General features: G+C 38.5%; 1 protein-coding gene across 1 annotated transcript in view; it reads right to left on the bottom strand.

Annotated features, from left to right (window-relative positions):
* Nucleotides 1-890: 890 nt before the first annotated feature.
* CRYBG1 (crystallin beta-gamma domain containing 1) overlaps nt 891-18,831 on the bottom strand; it is a 43,710-nt gene continuing 25,769 nt past the window's right edge. The window contains exons 14-22 of the mRNA XM_074862215.1: nt 18,569-18,695; nt 18,363-18,395; nt 16,504-16,613; nt 16,105-16,234; nt 12,280-12,419; nt 9,850-9,973; nt 8,501-8,659; nt 5,474-5,636; nt 891-2,610 (exon numbers count right to left, since the gene is read on the bottom strand). Coding sequence (XP_074718316.1) covers nt 2,522-2,610; nt 5,474-5,636; nt 8,501-8,659; nt 9,850-9,973; nt 12,280-12,419; nt 16,105-16,234; nt 16,504-16,613; nt 18,363-18,395; nt 18,569-18,695 — 1,075 coding nt within the window. The 3' untranslated portion in view covers nt 891-2,521. The remainder of the gene's footprint in view (nt 2,611-5,473; nt 5,637-8,500; nt 8,660-9,849; nt 9,974-12,279; nt 12,420-16,104; nt 16,235-16,503; nt 16,614-18,362; nt 18,396-18,568; nt 18,696-18,831) is intronic.

Raw genomic sequence — 18,831 nt, 5'->3', positions numbered from 1 at the left:
CAGCCCTCACTCTTGGGAGGAACAGCTGGCAACATTTTCATTTTGTAGATCTTAGAGCTTTTATTTTCCATATGTTTTAGCAATGTCCTCATGATTTTTATCCAGTTGTCCATATGAAACTTGTGCTGTCCTTTTCTCCTCAGCCTTTTCTAGTTCTGTTCACCTTTATTAATGTATTATTACTCAATCTAGTTCATTCTCAGAACCTGTAAACTTTTCCTGTATTAAGTGGGTCACACTGCTGTCTCAAAACTGTTACTTTAATCTTGATATGGCAAATTTCTTCATGGCATAACTAATCTGAGTAGAAGCATGGAACAAAATCAATCTGTAACTGATAATTATTCTAATTGCCTGACTCCTGGCACACATTCAGCTGACTACAGTGTTTATGCAGGTAGGCTAGACATGATTTTGTCAGTAATCAAGAGACCCTGTTCCTGCCATCCCCTCTGTCACTGATGCTGGGGTATGTGTCTGTTGGTCTGTTTTTAAACTTACCATTTTGCCAGAGATGGGCTACAAAGTAACTTCCCCTGCAATTACGCAGGTAGATCAAAGGAAAGTAGTAACCTCTTAATTGAGAGCTGCACATGTACTGTGGTGCAGCTACCGTGATGAAAAAAACATATCATGCAGTGCTTCCACCAGGGGACAGAAGCAGCAGCCATGTGAACTGTGGCCCCATGTACATGTACAAATGCACTGAACACGTGCTCGTAGAGGAGAAGCATCCATTCCCGAGAGCCTGCAGCTATTCCACACCACGTATTCACTCCCCAGGAGCTAGCTGTCACAGAGGAATTGGGGATGGAGAAGGGCAGAAGACAGAAGCAAAACTAACCATAGAAGGTCAGCCTTCTACCTTTAAAAATAATTTCAATAAAAAGTTACCTAACTTAAATTTATTTGTAAAATGCTATATTATATATAGCAAGAGCACATCAATATGACAAAGTACCACTGTTTGGAAACAATAACAACAAATTTTCTATGAAGAACTAAAAGCAGCACGTTTCAGAGCAACAAAACTTCAGTACATCTGTACAAAAGGAGGAAAATTAGTAAGGCACTTCCTCTAGGGTGGTAACAATAAAAGCACCAGTATCCTTTGAGGCAATACAATAGTAATGAAAATGTTAATTTTAAACAGACTTACTATGCAAGACAAAGGCCTGGATGCTCCTGGGAGCAGCTTGTAATAACACTGGTCTAAGCCAGAACAAAACACAGCAGCATAGTACAAGACTTTGTTTGTATTTTACCTTTTTGCCAACATTATTAAGGAAAACTAACAAAACCAGGTTAAGAGCAGGGCAACAGAAGAACCTCCTGCAGTCATTAGCATGTCTTACTTGTCACAAGCTCTTTACCAAACCAGTAACGCTTACTTTCAATGGGCACAGTCCTTGTGACCGGGCACGTATCCAGGCTTGGCTGTGCCCCTTGCTAGGGCAGTCTGACACTTCTGCCCAGCAGCAAGCGGGAGCCAGCAGCCCACCACAGACCTCACTCTCCAACATCACAGAAATACTTGGGAGTCTGGCATTCTCCACAGTGAGCCCAACAGGCAGTGGCTGACAAACTTAGTAACCACAGCGCTTAGGGGCTGTTGCAGTCATCTTTAGTGATGCTTTCCCTAAGAATTCTTGTTTTCTATATGATTGAGTTCAGGAAGACTATACTTACTGGAACTGTCTTAAAAGATAAAAATTTGACTTGGCAAAGCAGTAAAATACCTGTAACTCAACAAGTTAGGCAGCCTAGAAAATGGGCAAGTTCTTCACATTCCGATGCATCCTTTTGCTAGCCCTCTCTTTTTCTAACAAACATCTACTGATTTGTATCATGTCTACAGAAGAAAAATCTAGATGATTTTTTTCTTAATTTAGGACTTACTATATTAGCATACTAAACTATATTTGATGCCACATGTTAAAAAAAAAATCTTTGGATGTGCTGTGTGCTAGCAGTCTTTAAACTTTCAGTAAATATAAATTTGTTCCAGTGACACAAATATATTAATTTCCAGTAGTGAATATTTCTCTATACTACAGCCCATAGGTCCAAGTTGCTATACCCACATACACACTGCACTCCTGTCCTTATAAAATAAGCTTTAATTATTTTTTAGCCCTTCTCTCAGTTAAAAAAAGAACACATTTAAAAATAATTTAGAATTATGCTTATTGACTATTCTGGATTAACTACTCACTGACACAACTGTAATACCATGGGGTCTCTCCCACCTTTCGTTCTTCCACTCTAGCCCAAGGCATACTACCACTCTCTATCTCACATTGACTTGTGATGATTAAAAAAGAAAAAAAAAGGTTGAGACATACTCAAGCTTTTATAGGGATAATAATCTTAATAGAGAGGTGAAATCATTCTGTTGCTCATTCTTTTTAAAACTGCAAAGAAAAGACAAAACTCTCATTGTTGATCCTGTGTCCTTCAGAGACAGCAATGCCAATTCTAGTGTCTGGAATAGTCAGACGTCATCTTTGTTTGTTTGGGTTTATACAACTAGTGGTTCCCAACACTGTGTTAACTTTTCTTCATTGACTGTGTTGACAACAACATGGTCACGATCATATTGTGTGCCCCCTGTAAAGAAAAATTTCAGAGTATAGATTATCTTTGAAATAAGAGACATAGACTCTAGGTTTCAGGGCAACTCTAGTAAATGCTGCTGTAGACAGTTTCTCTTCTCCCCAAGGCACCAAAAAGACAAACTCATTTTCATTGCTGCCTGCTTTTAGAACTAATTTTGAAGCAAGGAAGCCTGCCTGCTCCTCTCTACCCCTTTAGCAATTCAGTACCTCGGCTTTTTCGGCCTAGGTGGGAAAGGAAGGAAACACTGCAATACAGTCAGGAGTAGCTCCTTTAAGACTGTCACTTTCCAAAAGTCAAACTTGGCTGTTCAGTTTCCCCTCAACAGTTGTCAGTCGTCACTTTGCTCTAAGATGATGTTTGCACAATGAAATAAGTCCCGCTGCTAACAGACAATATGAGTGTGACCACACCAGGGACAAGGTCTGGTATTCATTTACTCTTTGCCATTATATAATCCTGTATTTTGACCAGCTGCATCGCAAGTCTCCATACACAGGGTATCACCCAATGTTCAGCTGTTTCCACTGAACATACCTGAATGCAAAATATCACCCTTTCTTAGAGGGACTTAACTTACTGATGTGATGCAATGCCAAACATGTTCCCATGGAAGCACACCATTAGTATTCTGACTTAAGAAACTTGGAAAGAAACATTCGACTAGAGCTGAAAGTAAGAACTGACTTTTTTTCTCAGATCTAGTACATACTGCAGAAGTGTAGGACATGAGCATCCCCACGTAGCACAACACACCTGTAATAGCAGGTAGTATTCCCACTGGAAGCAGCCATCTGAGCCAACCACTTATACAGAGCAACAGGACGCTCCTACAGACGCCGTCTTTCATTCTGCGCCCCTATAGCCTCACCCTCCCCCAAGGAGCAAGAGACAAGCCTGGCAGCTGCAGGCTGAGCATGAGTGTAACAAATATGGATTCCAGCAGATCTCAGAAAGAAATATTCTAGGCAGCTGGAGTCCTGCATGGGCAGGCACATTTAAGAGCAGCTCTTCTGTACTAAGGAAATGCCATCTCAAGCACCTTAGCTGTTCTCCACTTCAGGAATTTGAGGGGAGGAGGCAGCTTTCTGGTGCCGCTGTCCCGAATCAGAAAGGTCTCTTGAGAAGATTAACACCAACATGATTTCTCTCCTTGCCATCACCAGGCAATTACTAAAAAGCTGTAGAGATACACAGCAGAAATACTTGCAAAGTTCTTCAGAAAGAGTGGAAAAAGGGAATTCCAGATCAAATACTCCCCCAGGAAAAAAAAAACAAACCTGTAACCAGCAGCTACAAAAACTAATATTAGCTACATATCTCACTGTGAACCCAAAAAATATTCTGTAAGCAGCATCTGATAGAATGTAAACATGTTATAATGGGAAAAGATGGGGTTTTTTTCAGTGGAACAAGAGACACTTTTACTTTCATAGAGCAAAGCTCTGGACAAAGCTTTGTGCTATGCCAGTATATCCACAAGGTGGCACTGGTAACTGCACAGCTCAACACTGCATTCATTTGCTGAAGAAGTCCTTAATGCTCAATTTGTGGTCAAGAATGGATCAGCAGAACTGTCAGAAACAGGTAACGTTCCTACTAGGCTTTCTCAAATAACAGCCAGATGTACCTACTCTTTCATATTCACCATATAGGTTTACTTTTTTTTTAAACTGAGAGTGCATCTATACTTCATTACCAGACCTATCCATTATGAAGTTCTTCAATTATAAATGCAGAATACATAATTGCTTTTAACATGATTAACTGAAGACAAGGCAGCATAATAGTGTTTCTGCTTGTTTGGTGCAACTCAAAGCTGACTTCATAAAATGGTATGCAGAGTCGTTGTGACTAAAGACTCTCTCTTGAACTAGAGTCTTTTCAATAAGTTTAGAATTAATCATCACTAGCTTTTTATGGTAGTAAAGAGAATCTGTGATTATTTCTGACAGTGTTGTATTACGGTCAGACATTAGATAAACCTTTTCTCACAGTTCTGATGGTCCTTGTTGTTTTCAGTTCTAAAGTGCTGACTGTTGACTCTGGTATTTTATTTTTTTGTAATTGCTGTAATTAATGTCACAGCCTCAATGCAAAATTTTCAAACAGCTAAAAAATTAACAGCTATAAGAAAATGATTACCCCCCCCCCGCCAAAAATACACTTATGTAAGAACATCTGATTATGTTAATCCTCCTATTTATTCCATTTGTTGCTTTTTCAGACCTTCAATGAAACTATGAAAACAAAGTTCAGAAACAGTATCTACATGAATCAAACTGTTGTGACAAAAGCGACTGTAAACACACGCATCAAGTGTGCACAGACCTTGGTCTGCTATGGCAGAACCTCATGTTCACAATAAAGGTATAGCCATTAATGAACAAGTGAAAAAACTTAATATTTTTGCATCTAATCACATCAGTGTACAAGCCTGCCTTTGCTTTCCTAATATCCCTTAGCTACTGCATCTACAACTACTGTATAAGAAAATTTTGTCTATACAAATTAAAGTTAATGAGAAGCTAGGTTCTTCTTGCTTCAGCATTTTAAACAATTATATTCACATCACCCAGTGCCACGTAAAATTAACTGAGGATATCTACAGCGAGTGGACACTGGGAATACAAGATAAGCAAGTACTATGAGTTACTAAACTCTATGTAGGAAAAATGAAATGAAGTCCTAGGGCCTGTGTAATTCATGAGGTCAGACTAGCCAATTGGGTCTTTTTTGATTCTAGATTAAAAGTAACTATAACACCATCCTTAATTTATAGGCACGTTTAGTGCCTAGCCCACTGTAAATACCATGTAATTAAGACACAGTGTAATGAGATAACACATTTGCTTACCTTTGATATCTAAAACCAGCTTGGGTTTCATCTTGCTATAAATCCTGCCGTCGGGACTAATATGCCAATATTGTTTGTCTTCATTCCGCTCAAATGACAGACCAAGTTTAGAGCCAGGAGTTATAAGATTTCCAACAATTGTCAAGCAGCAATCCTCTGCCATCTGTATCATCAGAAAGGCAACAGCAATTATTCAAAACAGCCTTACTTCTAGTATCCCCTGTTTTTTAATCACATAGGAGAGATGTCAGCAGGTGAGAAGAGAATCTAGGAACTACTTTCCCTAAAGGAATGTATTTTTGCCCCAAACTCAAGACTACTTATTTTTCTTTTGTTCCTGTTTCTGCTGACACTCTCCACTACATAAAAACATTAAAATAACCATGCTGTATCAGATCAGAAGTACAATTAGCACCTGTCTCTAGCAGAGGCCAATAACAGATACCATGGGAGATTACATTCACTCTGCTCTCGTATGAAGTATGTTCCTGGTAATCTCTCCCAATCTACAGCAATTTCCAGCCCAGAGACTTTTCCATGCAGAGCTAGTACCTTTAATACTCGGATGGTTTCTGTCCCATATATGAATTTGTTAGTCACTACCCACCGAGATCAGTGTAACCCTTTCAATGAATGCCCTTCTGTATCACAAGCCTTCTGGGGCAAGGAGTTCCAAATCTTAACTACTAGTAATGAAAAAAATAAAAGTAAAAAAAAGATTGATAGGCAACTACTAGTTTTATTTAATGTTCTCCTCACCCTCTCTCCCCCCCTTTATTTTAAGGGATGTCTTGTCCACACTGTTTGCAGAGACTTCAATCGTATCATCTCTCAAACTGCCCCCTTTGCAGGCTAAAAAGTCCTAGCTATTTCATCTCTTCCTTGCATAGAAGACCTCCATCTCCTCTGCGCATCCTTTTTTTGTTCTTTAATCATTTCTAGTTCTGCAATAACCTTTTGAGATAAAGGACATAACTGCACAGTGTCGAGTGTATGATTTTCAGTGTATCACAATAATATTTTCTTTGTTCTATATTTTTTTCCTAGTTACTTGTATTACTTGATTTCAAAACTCTGCAAATGTCTTTACAGTTTAAAAAAAGAACTGGCAAAAATCAAGCTTATAGAATAAGGCTGTATTAGTAGCAAATTACAGTTAATTATTCTGTGTGAACAGTGATTTTCAGTAGATCACCATAAACTGCCTTGTAACTTCTGAATGGACTTCAGTGGCAGATTAAACAAACACCCGTCTGCCATTGTTGACATGGCCCTAAATTAAATATACAGTTTTGAAAAAGTAGTACTTCTTACTATCATAACCTAGAACTGAAGTAGGTCGATTTAGTTCTGCAGTTCTGAACTTCTCATTTGTATCTAAAAATGTTCTGTAGTGGGACTTGGAAGACTCAAAGCTTACACATGAGATCCACTAGGCCACTATGTCACCTATCTCCAAGAAACTCATGAAGAGTGAGGAGACCTGACTTCCTATCTACTATTCACATCTGTTTCTGACAAGATGAACAGAATGACTTTCATATCCTGCTTATTGGTTATCCCACCTACCTAAAACAGCCCACCCTTGAAAACCTCAGGCATGTCTCAAGGTACCGTGACTCACTCAGTGAGATGACCTAAGCTTACAGGAAGAAAGGCACAAGTTCTTCCAGTGACCTATGTCTGTCTACGTGCATATACCTACCCACTCACGAGCTTAATTTTCTTTTTAAAATGTGGTGGAAAACAATTTTTTGTGCAAAATACATTTACTGCCATTCAACAGAAAGATGCAGAGCTCTGTAAGGGTTCAGTCATTTAACATCAACGTTGCCAGCTTGCACTCTGCACTAAGCTACCTGGTTGCTATACAGCACGAGCTGTGTATTTTCTGTGCACAGAAAAACTGCTTTATGAGGTACAGAGACCCATGTCTTGGGGACAAAACCCAAGAGCATTTATCCAAAGCCATATAATAGCACACTGTCTCGATACGAATAATTTCAGTGAAATGTTTGAGAGGCACTGTCAAGAGAGAAGTCTTTTGTATGTGATATTAAAGCTTTTAGCTTACTTTGCATCATTTTGCTGTCTGCATAAATCCCTTTTACTACTGCATGTGTCCCGTAAACATGTCCAAACAATGCCTTAGCTTATTAACAGTAAGATTCTTCCCTCCAGCATAGATGACATAGTTATAAATGGCTCCTTTGAAGTTATACGATCCTACAGAAAAAGTTCAGATGATTCTTTACAGTCAAGCTGTTTAACAGTATTAAAGTAACTTAATTTTCTTTGGCTGGCATCCCTACCTGAGACTGTTCATGCTTAAACATTATGAACTGTGCATACCTCTGCTCACCTCAATGACAATTCACACATGATTAGTTTTGTGGACTGTGAGAAAAGTGGGATTTCATTTGGAAATTTTTACAGAGGAATGGAAAAGGGATGAATTTGACAAATACAGGGATAACCAGAAAAAAAACAAACAAACCCCCCCCAAAACCAAGAGTAGGATTTTATCCTTAAGCTTGCCTGAATGCAGAAGAGGATATAATCTACACCACACTAATCGACCTACCACAAGATATGCATAGTTCAAAATATTATCAGGAAGGGTCTGCATTTTAAAAGGTCTCCTCTTCTTTGATACTTATGTAATATTTTTACTGTGGAGGAAGAGGACATGAACATGGAAGGAGCTCATGAAGAGCAAGACAGTGATCTGGTGTTGACTGTACTTGTGAGGCTACTATGCTTTAGGGGAAAAGTAAATCATAACTAAAATCTCTCAAAATTTCAGTTACATCAGAAAAGGTACCATACAACTAGTTTGTATCACCTAAAAAACCCAGAGTTTAATTAAAAAAACAAACAAAAACAACCCAAATCCTTACAAAAAGATTACATTACAGCTGAAATGGAATAAGCCTATAAAATAAAGATGATACAGTAGGAATTGAATTCGTAAAGCCCTACTATTGGAGAGGAAAAGAGAAGATTCACATTGAACTTGAACCTCACCTGGCACCTTATGAATCCATCCTGATAAACCCAGATTTGATCATCTGAGTCTGCATCTTCTGCAACCTGTATTCTAAGAAGATTCAGATTGTCTAAGTTTCCATCAGCTGACATGAATTTTCCTGTTTCCCTGTTTCGAAGCCTGAAGTACACACGTTTCTGCAGAAAACAACAGAACGACAGTCTCAGTGCAGATCACATCCTGCTCTGGTTAACTTCAGAGTAATTACTGTTCCATGCTGAACCCCGTGCCTCCCTCTCTCCTTTCAGAAAGCTTAACTTTCCTATTTTAGAATTTAATTCCAAAGTCCATAAATGTCTAGGACAAGCCAAGCTTTGAGAACTCGTTATTCTGCATGGAGAGTTTTAGGCTTTCCTATGCACTGAGATCAGCACACAGTGAAAAGCTAAGAATTTTTAATTCAGAGCAGCACTAACTTCTCTCTGCTAATTTCTTGTATAGACACTCTTCGCTTTCATTAGGGGTGCACTTGTGCAGTGCTGCTTCTTTCACTGGCAGCAAGTATTACGCTGCACGTTCATGCTGCAGCTTGTTACACATTAACGTTTCTGTTTAGACAAGCTCTCAGCCAGGGCGGTCAAAATGCATTATTTCTAATTTTGCTTAAGGCTATACAAAGACAATGCTATGACAGCAAGCAAATGCATTTGGTTACAGGTACAAGCAATCTGTGGATTAGAAAAAGTTGTTTCCTCAATAAACTATAGCTCGGCAAGAACCTCAAATGTTAAAACTCACAGGACTGCTGCAGCATTGGACCAAATCACACAGTCTTTATTTAGAGAACAAAATGAAAAGGACATCACAAAAATAAGTTTTGCAGTAGATTTGCAAATTATTCTGCTAAGTAATAAGCAGGGAAGGACCTTTCCCCCTAAATCAACACAAAATCACTACTAATTGAAATATCCGATTTTGTTGACCAATTTTCTTGTTCCAAAAATAACGCAGGTAGTACAGACAGTACGCCAGTTTGGGCGCTAATTATAAAACAACTTAAATTAATTTATATATAGTAGTTATGGCCATTATTTGTTAAAGTAATTTGGCCAATCCTTATATGCTGTCTTCTATACTCTGGTTTACAGTATGCTTAATGAAGAGTTTAAGCAGTAGAACAGCAAAGCCATGTAGCGTGATCAAATGGCTTTTATTCCCAGCAAAACTGTAGAATGATTTCTTTACACAGTGGCCTTTCCTGAAGCTTGTGACATGCATCAAGACTGTCTGCTTTTGGATGTGTAATATCCCCCAACCTCATTATAAAATATAAACATAAAAAAAATACAAATTAGTACTCGACAATCTCATGTCAGAGCCTTCTCACCTGCAGTAAAGGTCTCAGAGAGCCTATCTGACAGTAGCCACTCACTTTATACCAATCTGGAATTTCAGTCGGTGATAACAACATCTGACGCCCCCTGTAATTACTATGCTCATAAATTATCCATCTACAAGGAAAAAAAAAAAAAAAAAAAAAAAAAAGAATGCTTTTACTGCCAAATCCTGCTTTGGAATCAATAAATGGGTTTAACATAAATCTGTCCCACAAAGTAGTAGCGTTTAGCTTTGGAAAGCCAATGACTTTCTTTTTAACAGGTCTTCAAAAATAACAAAATCATGTCCTGATTTAGATCAACCACATTAAGATGAGTATGCTGGAGTTCACATTTTAAATTCCTATTATTTAAAAATTACAAGCTGAATGAAACAAAGCATTTTCTTGCCTTAAAGGGAGAACTGCACTTTTAAATATCTGTTTTCAGAAGGTACTGTGACTCCTCAAGGAGCAGGTATGTATATGCTACATACGTTGTATATGCTAGATTGCTGCATGTGGAGAACCAGTACTTCTATGTACCTTAATCTGGACAGGCCTGACCCACATGGGAAAGAACTACTACGGATGCAGATTGCAACAAGCAAATACTGCAACAGGGTGAAGTTCTCTAGGGTGTTTTGATAAGAGCTTTTATTTCAGAACATCTTTCTTCTTTTCAAATACTGGGGGGTGGGGGAGAGAAAAAAAAAAGGGAGAGAGAAAGCATATAGAAGAATTTTCTTTAGCATTCCCTAGCAGGCATCCAATCACACTGAGTGCAACCTGTCAGAACCTTACTTCTGCTTCTCTACTCCTGGCACAGGCAGTGAGTTACAACTAGACTTTGAAATAGGCTGCAAAACAGTGCAATTTGTGAGGTTTTTCATACGGATTTGCTGGGACTGTCCAATAGCCACAGTTAAAATTTTAAGTACACGAACACTTAATAAACACATTTTCCTGTTACCTCCTCTACTCTGACTGGTTTCTCAGTAAACGTCTATATCCAGTAGCACACTCACCTTAATTTTGATGCTTTTTCACAGCTTATCCCCAGGTATTGAAATTAAGAGAATTATAAACGGATGTCTCTTAGCAAAGGAAGAGAAGACAAAAAGCCCTTCAATAAGGAAGGCAGTAGGGCTAAGAACACTGAAACCTGTATTTTGACACATTTCAGCAGCTGACACTGCTAGAACAAAATCAGAACTTTCCTATCATACTCTATATGTTTCTAGTGATCAACCAGAAAAAGCATATATATTCACTGGACAGGAAACATTCTCAATTCACGACTCCGTTACCTGGAATCATGGTAACCACATTCTTGGCAAAGAAGTAACTTTATGTTTGACTTCATGTTATTTCATGTTATGGAAAGTGAGAATCAACTATTCTGTGGTTATGGTTGAAGATACCGAAATCTCAGGAGACTTAAGAATACAGAACATGTACCTTTTCTTATGACCTTTATGTTTCAAATTTTCAGTTCAGTGTGCTAAGGAAACCCTTTGACCAGATGGGGAAAATGGCTTGCTCTACAGACCTTGTATTAGCTATCCACTTGAGGGCAGTCTTAAGCTATCCAACAGGATCTCTCTGGCACACACCTTGGAAATTGACCTCTTTGAAAGAACGTGTTTAAATGCAAAGCAACAGTAACATGGATGTATAGTTAAAAAAAGTCAGTCACATTCTTCAAGTTAGAAAAAAACCTGAACATATACTTGGGTCAAGTATCTTGGAGGTAGAAGTTAACAACAGGAAAAACACAAAAAGAGAAATTCAACAGATCTGCTGGAACACTAGAAGAAGTTTTCAAAATGCTTCCAGACAGTTTTTAAACTTCATCACAGACTATTTTTTTACATCATATTCAAAAGTAAATTTAGAGAACACAACTGCTTAAAAATAGCTAACAACTTTAACGGCTAGATTTACAACCAAGAGCCTGACCCAATTCATGAAGTAAAAGGGATTATTACCAATGTCAAGAGGGAATAGATCATGATCTGATCATACCACTGTGTCTGTGGTAAGGCAAAAGGATGAACATGAAAACTTATTAAAAAATTTTGAACTTACAACACGTGACACAGATCACAAACTGAGTGATTTTTTTATGACTGAGACCTAAACCAAGAGCACAGAAGTTGGTTCCAAGGATGCTATGCAAGCTGGCTTTTATAATATGGCATGAGAAGACATCAGTTTCCTTGTGAGCTTTATTCAAATTCATTTCACCTTCTAGCACAGGACACCAGTCAGTGATAACATGTTGAAACAGAATGTGAAAAGGTTCTGTAAGAAGAAACTGCATTAATGTACTGCACATGTTATGATATTCTAATTTTACAGTCCTTGGTTTCTAGCACCTGTAATTTCTCTGTTGAATAAGTACATCATTCTAAAGAATCAAAGTGATTTTAAACTTACATGCCACCAAGGACTTGAACTGAAGCTATTCGAGGACTGTATCCCAGGAACTGGAGATTTAAGACTTCTGTACTGAATTCGATTTTCTTTCCTTGGAAACCCACCTTTTCAAAAAGAGCTATGCATGGCTCAGACAGCTCCTGCAGAAGGAAGATGAGCACTTTTATAGGATATTAGAACTCCAGATGGTGACTGTGAACATCATTACTCCACACAGCCCTTTTATTTGACAGGTTTCTTCTTGATTAAGATCAAAGACCCTGAATAATGTTTTTGCTCTGCAACAGGTTACTTAAAAGACATAAAAAGACATTAAAAAAAGTAAGAAAGAGCCCTTAGACAAAACACACAAGGGATCTTCTTGCATGGAACATAAAACTTCCCTATCTCAAGGCACACATAAGTGCCTTTGTGGTTGATTCCTGAATAATACCTTAGGTATGTTTTAAAATACATTTTAATTAATGCCATATCCCTCTTCCATTGCACTAAACCCCACTCATTGTAGGAATTTTCATCTTCAGATCTGAATACACAGAAGATAATATTGATTTCCACAGCTTCAAATGACGACAGCCTTGTCAGCACTGTTTATCACTGCTCTCATTTTTAACTCTAATAGTAGGTTATGGCAACATCAATCTCTGACTAGACAAAAGCTTCAGGATTCATATTTCTGAGGTGAAATTCATGACTCAAGCAAAATCTGTAACATCTGAATTCTCCAAACTGCTGTGGGGAGACGATTCTTCTCTCTCTGTTGAAACGTTTCTGATGTCAAAGGGATTCTGCCCACATGAAGCTCCCTGCATCACTGAATCCATTTTAAACGTCTTCTAGGTAACGAACTTTGGACTCTTTTCCATGTGGCAAGGTATCTGTAGTGGACTGGAAATAACTTCTCATAATTAAGGCCCTCCCCTGGAAGCTGGGAGGTAAGGGTTTGAAATTCCTCAGGGTAAAGTTAATTAGGCCCAAGTGTCCTGGTGTTACAGTTTATGCTCATCGACAGAAATGACCCTGCCACTCCCTGTCTTGCGAGTCTTCCCGTAACGACTGCATAAAACCAACGCCATAGCCAGAAGAGCTCATTCCTGCTGGCATGTGTTCGGCATGCTTGAAATACATCAACTGGATCAGGAACGCCCGACACGACGCAAAGTCTCGACAGACTCTCATCTGGCCTCAGGCATGGAAACAGGCCCTCCAAGGCAGAGGTGGCTCTGTACGCACATGGCAGTGGATATCCGTGCGACTTTGTTAGGCAAGACATCATGTCTACCAGTTTCTAGACAGTGCTTATAATTCCTCTTTAATCTTCTTTTAGATGTTTAGGGGCCCAGATGACAATGTTGCACAAGTGTCACCATTATCTCCGTAGCAGTCCGGGTTATCGCACAGCAGTTGAGCTATGCTTCCTGACTGCACACATGCTGCTACTCTGTGGAAAATGCTGGGAGAGGCCTTTCAGCTTACTCCAAAATTGGAGTATACTCATCCCCACCATGAAAGGTTAACACCAGTTAGACTATCATGTGTCATCGCGGGTAAAGAGCCCAACAGGACCAGTCGCACCATGATGATGTCCCAGTGTCTCCGACTCCTCCGCCCTTTCACAGACCTGCACTCTGAGACACGCAACTGGTCAGGCAGCAGCCCTTGAGCCATATGTAATGCTTCAGAAATAATCTACTTACAAAAAAGCCACACTGACAGAAAAGGAAATCCTCCAGGATTCTGCCACACCTTCCACTCTGTGCATTTTTTAGATTCAGCAGCAACACTGTTATATAAAATGTTCCTCACAGACAGAAGCACAAGGTCAGCTCAAAAGTTTTCTTTCAGTACTTCCCATGTACTGCACTGTACAAAGGTATGCTCCTGTGTATCTACATTTGGTTATTTCACAGAGTTGCTCATTAAGAAGTATTTTCAGCATGACTATTCAAACATAAACCACATTCACAGTCGTTTTTACAGTACGTTCAGGAAAAAAACCAAGTAGCAAATTCAAGAAGGAAAAATGCTATCTTCTATCTGTAGCACAACCATGTGGAGCATGCAAAGCAAGCACAATCAAGCAAAGATACAGTGGTATAAAAAAAAGCAAAAATCTTGAGCTTATGAACAAAAGCCCTTTTAACTTTCACTTCCAAGTTTATCAAACATCCCTTTCATTTCCTTTTTTTATGGTCCCTTAGAAATGGTTCCCTGCAAAGGGGAGTTAAACTAGATAAGTATAGGAATGTGACATATTAAAATAGCAAAGGTGTTTCTTCTATAGAAATATCACAGAAAAATCATGAGGAAAGTTATGGGAACAGCAGACGGTGGGGAGAAATTAAGATTAGCACTGCCAAAACACAGTCCCAAAATAAATGTGACAGGTGAAAGCAGTTATCTAGAATAAGGTTCATGAAAAATGAACAATAAAATAGGATCATTTCCATCTAACTTCTTATTCTCTGTATTCTGGTTTGCTAATAAACTGCTGAGCAAAGCAACCCATTCTCCTCTTCTCGTCAGGTAGGAAGCCTCTGAAGAAGGAAGCAACAGCACATGACTTGCCCACAGATGCAGCTTCATGCTTAAGTGTGATAAATGGTAGGGCTAGAACAAGTTTCAGAAGTTATAGAACTTAAGGAGGCACAGAACTGGCATTTAGCCGTTTTAACACAACAGTGTCTGTAACAAATAGTAAATGTTCCAAAAGCAAGCTGATCCTTCCAGCTTGAAACCCTTGTTTTAAACCCAAAAACTTGATACTGACATGTACAAAAGAGCCTATTTTAACTCATGGTGATCACCCACCAAGCTTGGCTTGAAACACTTCTATTGTTTTTCATAGGATCTGTCTACTGGACAGCCAAAGAGTTCAGAAGGCAGACATACTTGCTGCAGATGTTTGTTTACACTGAACATCAAAATGCTCCAGAGACATGAAAGAGGATGACACATTTTAGTTCTCCTGCTACATCACTGATGGGTCACCAAAATTACAGTGGAGTGCAATAAAGTTGCCAAATTCAAAGAAGAGAGTCAATACCGTACTCCTCCTTTTTTAAAATTAGTACCATCTCTTCATATTGCCATAAGTTCGTGGATTCTTGACCACATTTTGCTAGTAATTACTTTGATCTTACGAGATACTTGCAGATTCCATAAGTGATCCATCATAAAGATTGGTTATAGGCTTGAGCAAACTCATTCCTTGCCACTGATGAATTACAAAATATGTAAATGTTGTTTAGTTTGTATCCACCACACATAACAACACTGCCTGATTTTGCCAAATGGCATTGGGTGTTGCTTTACTTTATCTAGAAGGGTGCATTATTTCGTGATTAACTCAAATTGCATTTCCCTGATGATAGCAATAGTGTTTTATAATTACATGTATTTCATGTAAAGTTGCTTCGTTAAGTCTGCTTTTTTAATATGCATAAAAAACAAGGTCTGCAGTACAGTCATTTCTTCACACTGTCCTACTGACACTTCTCAACTCACTCTAAGTGGTCTCTCCTACTGGGAAATAAAGAGTTTATCCTTGACTCTTTTTATGGAAGTTCTTTTATAAGCTGTTATTAAGAACAGCAATTCCAGGCAGCTGCTTCTATGGTGTCCTCTCCTTTGCAAAAACAGCACAGAGGTCAAAAAAACCTGACTGCAGCTTGGACATTTAACTGCTACTGCATAGAACAAAAAAGAAAATACTCCTCTGTTGTCTGTGCGTCCCTAGCATTTTTACTGTTGTAAAAAATGGGGAGGTCAGAGTCATCAGTGTACTTATCTTTACTCTACAATATTTCTAATAGCTTTACTTACAATATTTATAATCCGTAAAGATTTTAGAACTGCTTGCGGTGAACAACCCATTGCCGTCAGATCAGGATAGATTCCTTCTTCTAACACATACTGGTTACCAGTGAATTCTTCCTGGTCATACACTATGCAGCTGCAGGAAGAAGGGGAAGAAATTGCCTCTTAAGAATTCTGTGCAAGTAAAATGATGCTCACGTTTCTCAGTCTTTACCAAGAGCTACTGACAGAAACATTATGTACAATGTTTTGTCCTGTCAAGCTAAAGATTGACGTGTGAACTGCAAAGCATTGTTCTCTGTAAGTCCTCATATGTGAAACCACTTCAGGAGTTAGAAAGCTCCTTGTTTTTTTAAAAACTGTTACCATTTTATGATTTTGCAATATTCATTCAATATAACTTACCTGCCATCTAAAATTTTTGAAGACTTCACAGCAAATGAATCAATACATCTTGTGTTTTTTTCAAATATTTGGCAGTTACCCTTGAATTCAGGCTCTGAAAATAACTGGACCTTAAAAAAATTATAAACATATTTAAAACCAATTAATTCTTCAACCTTCAGCAACACGTCTCTACCATTACTTCTATAATTAGATTAAAACATACTTAAAACACACAGACTTCCTCAGTTACATGTTTTTTGTTACCTCTTCAGTGTTGCAATCCTTGTTCAAGACAGCAAGGTGACAATACCAAAAATTACTTCTGGCTGTAAATCACTCAGTAACATACAAAATAATTAAAATAACACTAACAAAGATAGCTCCAGCTCTGCTGGAGAAGATTTTAAAATTCCCACAGAATCACCAGATTAGGCATATCTTTAGCAAAGCGCCATAAACAGTTTTGGCTTAGGTTATTAATCCATTTCATCTCCAAAATACATACTCTTCCCACTAAATGAAAACTATCTGTCTCTTAGAACATAAATGGTGCATAATCTTGGCAAAGTACTCAGACAGCATACCAACAGGCATGGTAGGTATTCCCAGGGTAGATGGGCTTTATGTGCCTGTTACAGCTCTAGTTACAGTCATGTCAGTTGTTCTTTCTCTGCTTGGAGCATAGGAGCGGATACGTCACCCAGAGTCTTTTGTCCTCGTTAAAAAGAAAAAAATTTCTAAGCAACAAACCTGCTAATTTGGTTAGAGGATAATTAACCCTGATCACACAGAAGTCATTCACATTATCACATGCCTACCAGCTTTATTCACTCTTAACAGAGATACGAGTGTGGGCATGTACAGCGTTCTCCAAAGAGGAACATGCTGACGAGGGATGCAGTCTGTTGACTACAAGCCATTACTTCTTTGTTTCCTTAGGATAAGGTCTTAAAAGGCACATAATATACAGATGCAAATAATTTTTCATGCACATAGCTGAAAATAAGCAGCCTTGTGATTTTTATTCCCCATAGTTTATACATTATCCCTATGCAGGAGATTCTAGCGAGGCATGCTACTAATCAAGAATGCAAAACGAGACAACTAAGACTTTTCTCCCTAGTTTTTAGTTCCATGACATACTCACCGTTTTGACTGAAATGAAAATAAAAGTTTGTACAGGGAGAAACATGAAAAGGTTCAGAATTATAAAAGGATGAAAAAAGCTGCCCATTAGCCTCACTGTCAAAACTACATATTAGTACTTGCACGAAAGAGACAGTCCAACTTAAAAATATGTTAACTCACTGAACAGACAAGTTCTCCCTGTCATTTCCTTCTCTTAGTTATTGACAAAGATGGCATTAACTTTTAAGCACAACTCAGCAGTATTTGTGAGTGAACAAGATTCCCTTAAAGTGCAACCACCATTAACAGAACTGTTAACCAAAGAACTAGGTTCAAAAGGAATTAAGCCACAACTGTACCATGAACAACAACATCTAATTTGTAGAGCCCCCGCCTCAGCAACAGAATCCAGGTACCTGCACCTCTGCATAGAGGGCTGCAGGTTCCAGCTCCTCCAAACAATCACCGATAGCCCAGAACAGCTCATTTGCTGAACCAAAACATTGCCTGTGCCCTGATAAAGTTCTGATGACAGCTATGTATTAAATCCCACCTTCCTTGGGCCTTAATGTGACTTGTTTAAGAGGTCTGGAAAGCAGCCTTCCTTCACCTGCAGTTCTCGCTCTTTGTCTGACTAGCAAACCATCTATGCAAATACCTGGGTGCTACACTAGACAAAAAGCCATTTCTTTCTTTATACATGTTGCAGACACTACACAGTGTTTCATGCACTTAGAGAAGTATCTTACCTTGACTTTTCCCCTTTCGCTTCCAACAATATCCTACAAAAGTTTGGGAGAAGAAAAAAAAAAAAGGAGAAAATATATTTTAAACATACAAAAGTTTACTATTGATTATTGTTTAAAGAATATAAATAAACTCAATTTGATTGAAAAAGTATAGTTCCAAATACTTCAGAAAAACTTGCAAAACAAGTATAGAATGAACTCCTTACCATAATGATGGGTTGAACTGAAGATATTTTGCAATTCTTCCCCCCCCATGCCTCGATGCTGGGATATAGCCCTTTAGCCAGTATATACTGCTCCCCCGTGAACTCAGGATTCTCATAAGCCACCCACCTAAGAGAGACAGAAGAAGGCGGTGATGGGTAGAAGTCACACTACTTTTCCAAAATAGAGATGCATATATTCATTACTGTCATAAGGTAAGAACAAATAAAAAAGTTTCTCCCCTCAAGTGCCAAACTGTGATGCT

This window comes from Strix uralensis, chromosome 3, assembly GCF_047716275.1.
Source record: "Strix uralensis isolate ZFMK-TIS-50842 chromosome 3, bStrUra1, whole genome shotgun sequence".
NCBI lineage: Eukaryota > Metazoa > Chordata > Aves > Strigiformes > Strigidae > Strix > Strix uralensis.
The sequence above is the reverse complement of the archived record's forward strand: the minus strand, read 5'-3'. Positions and strand labels throughout refer to the sequence as shown.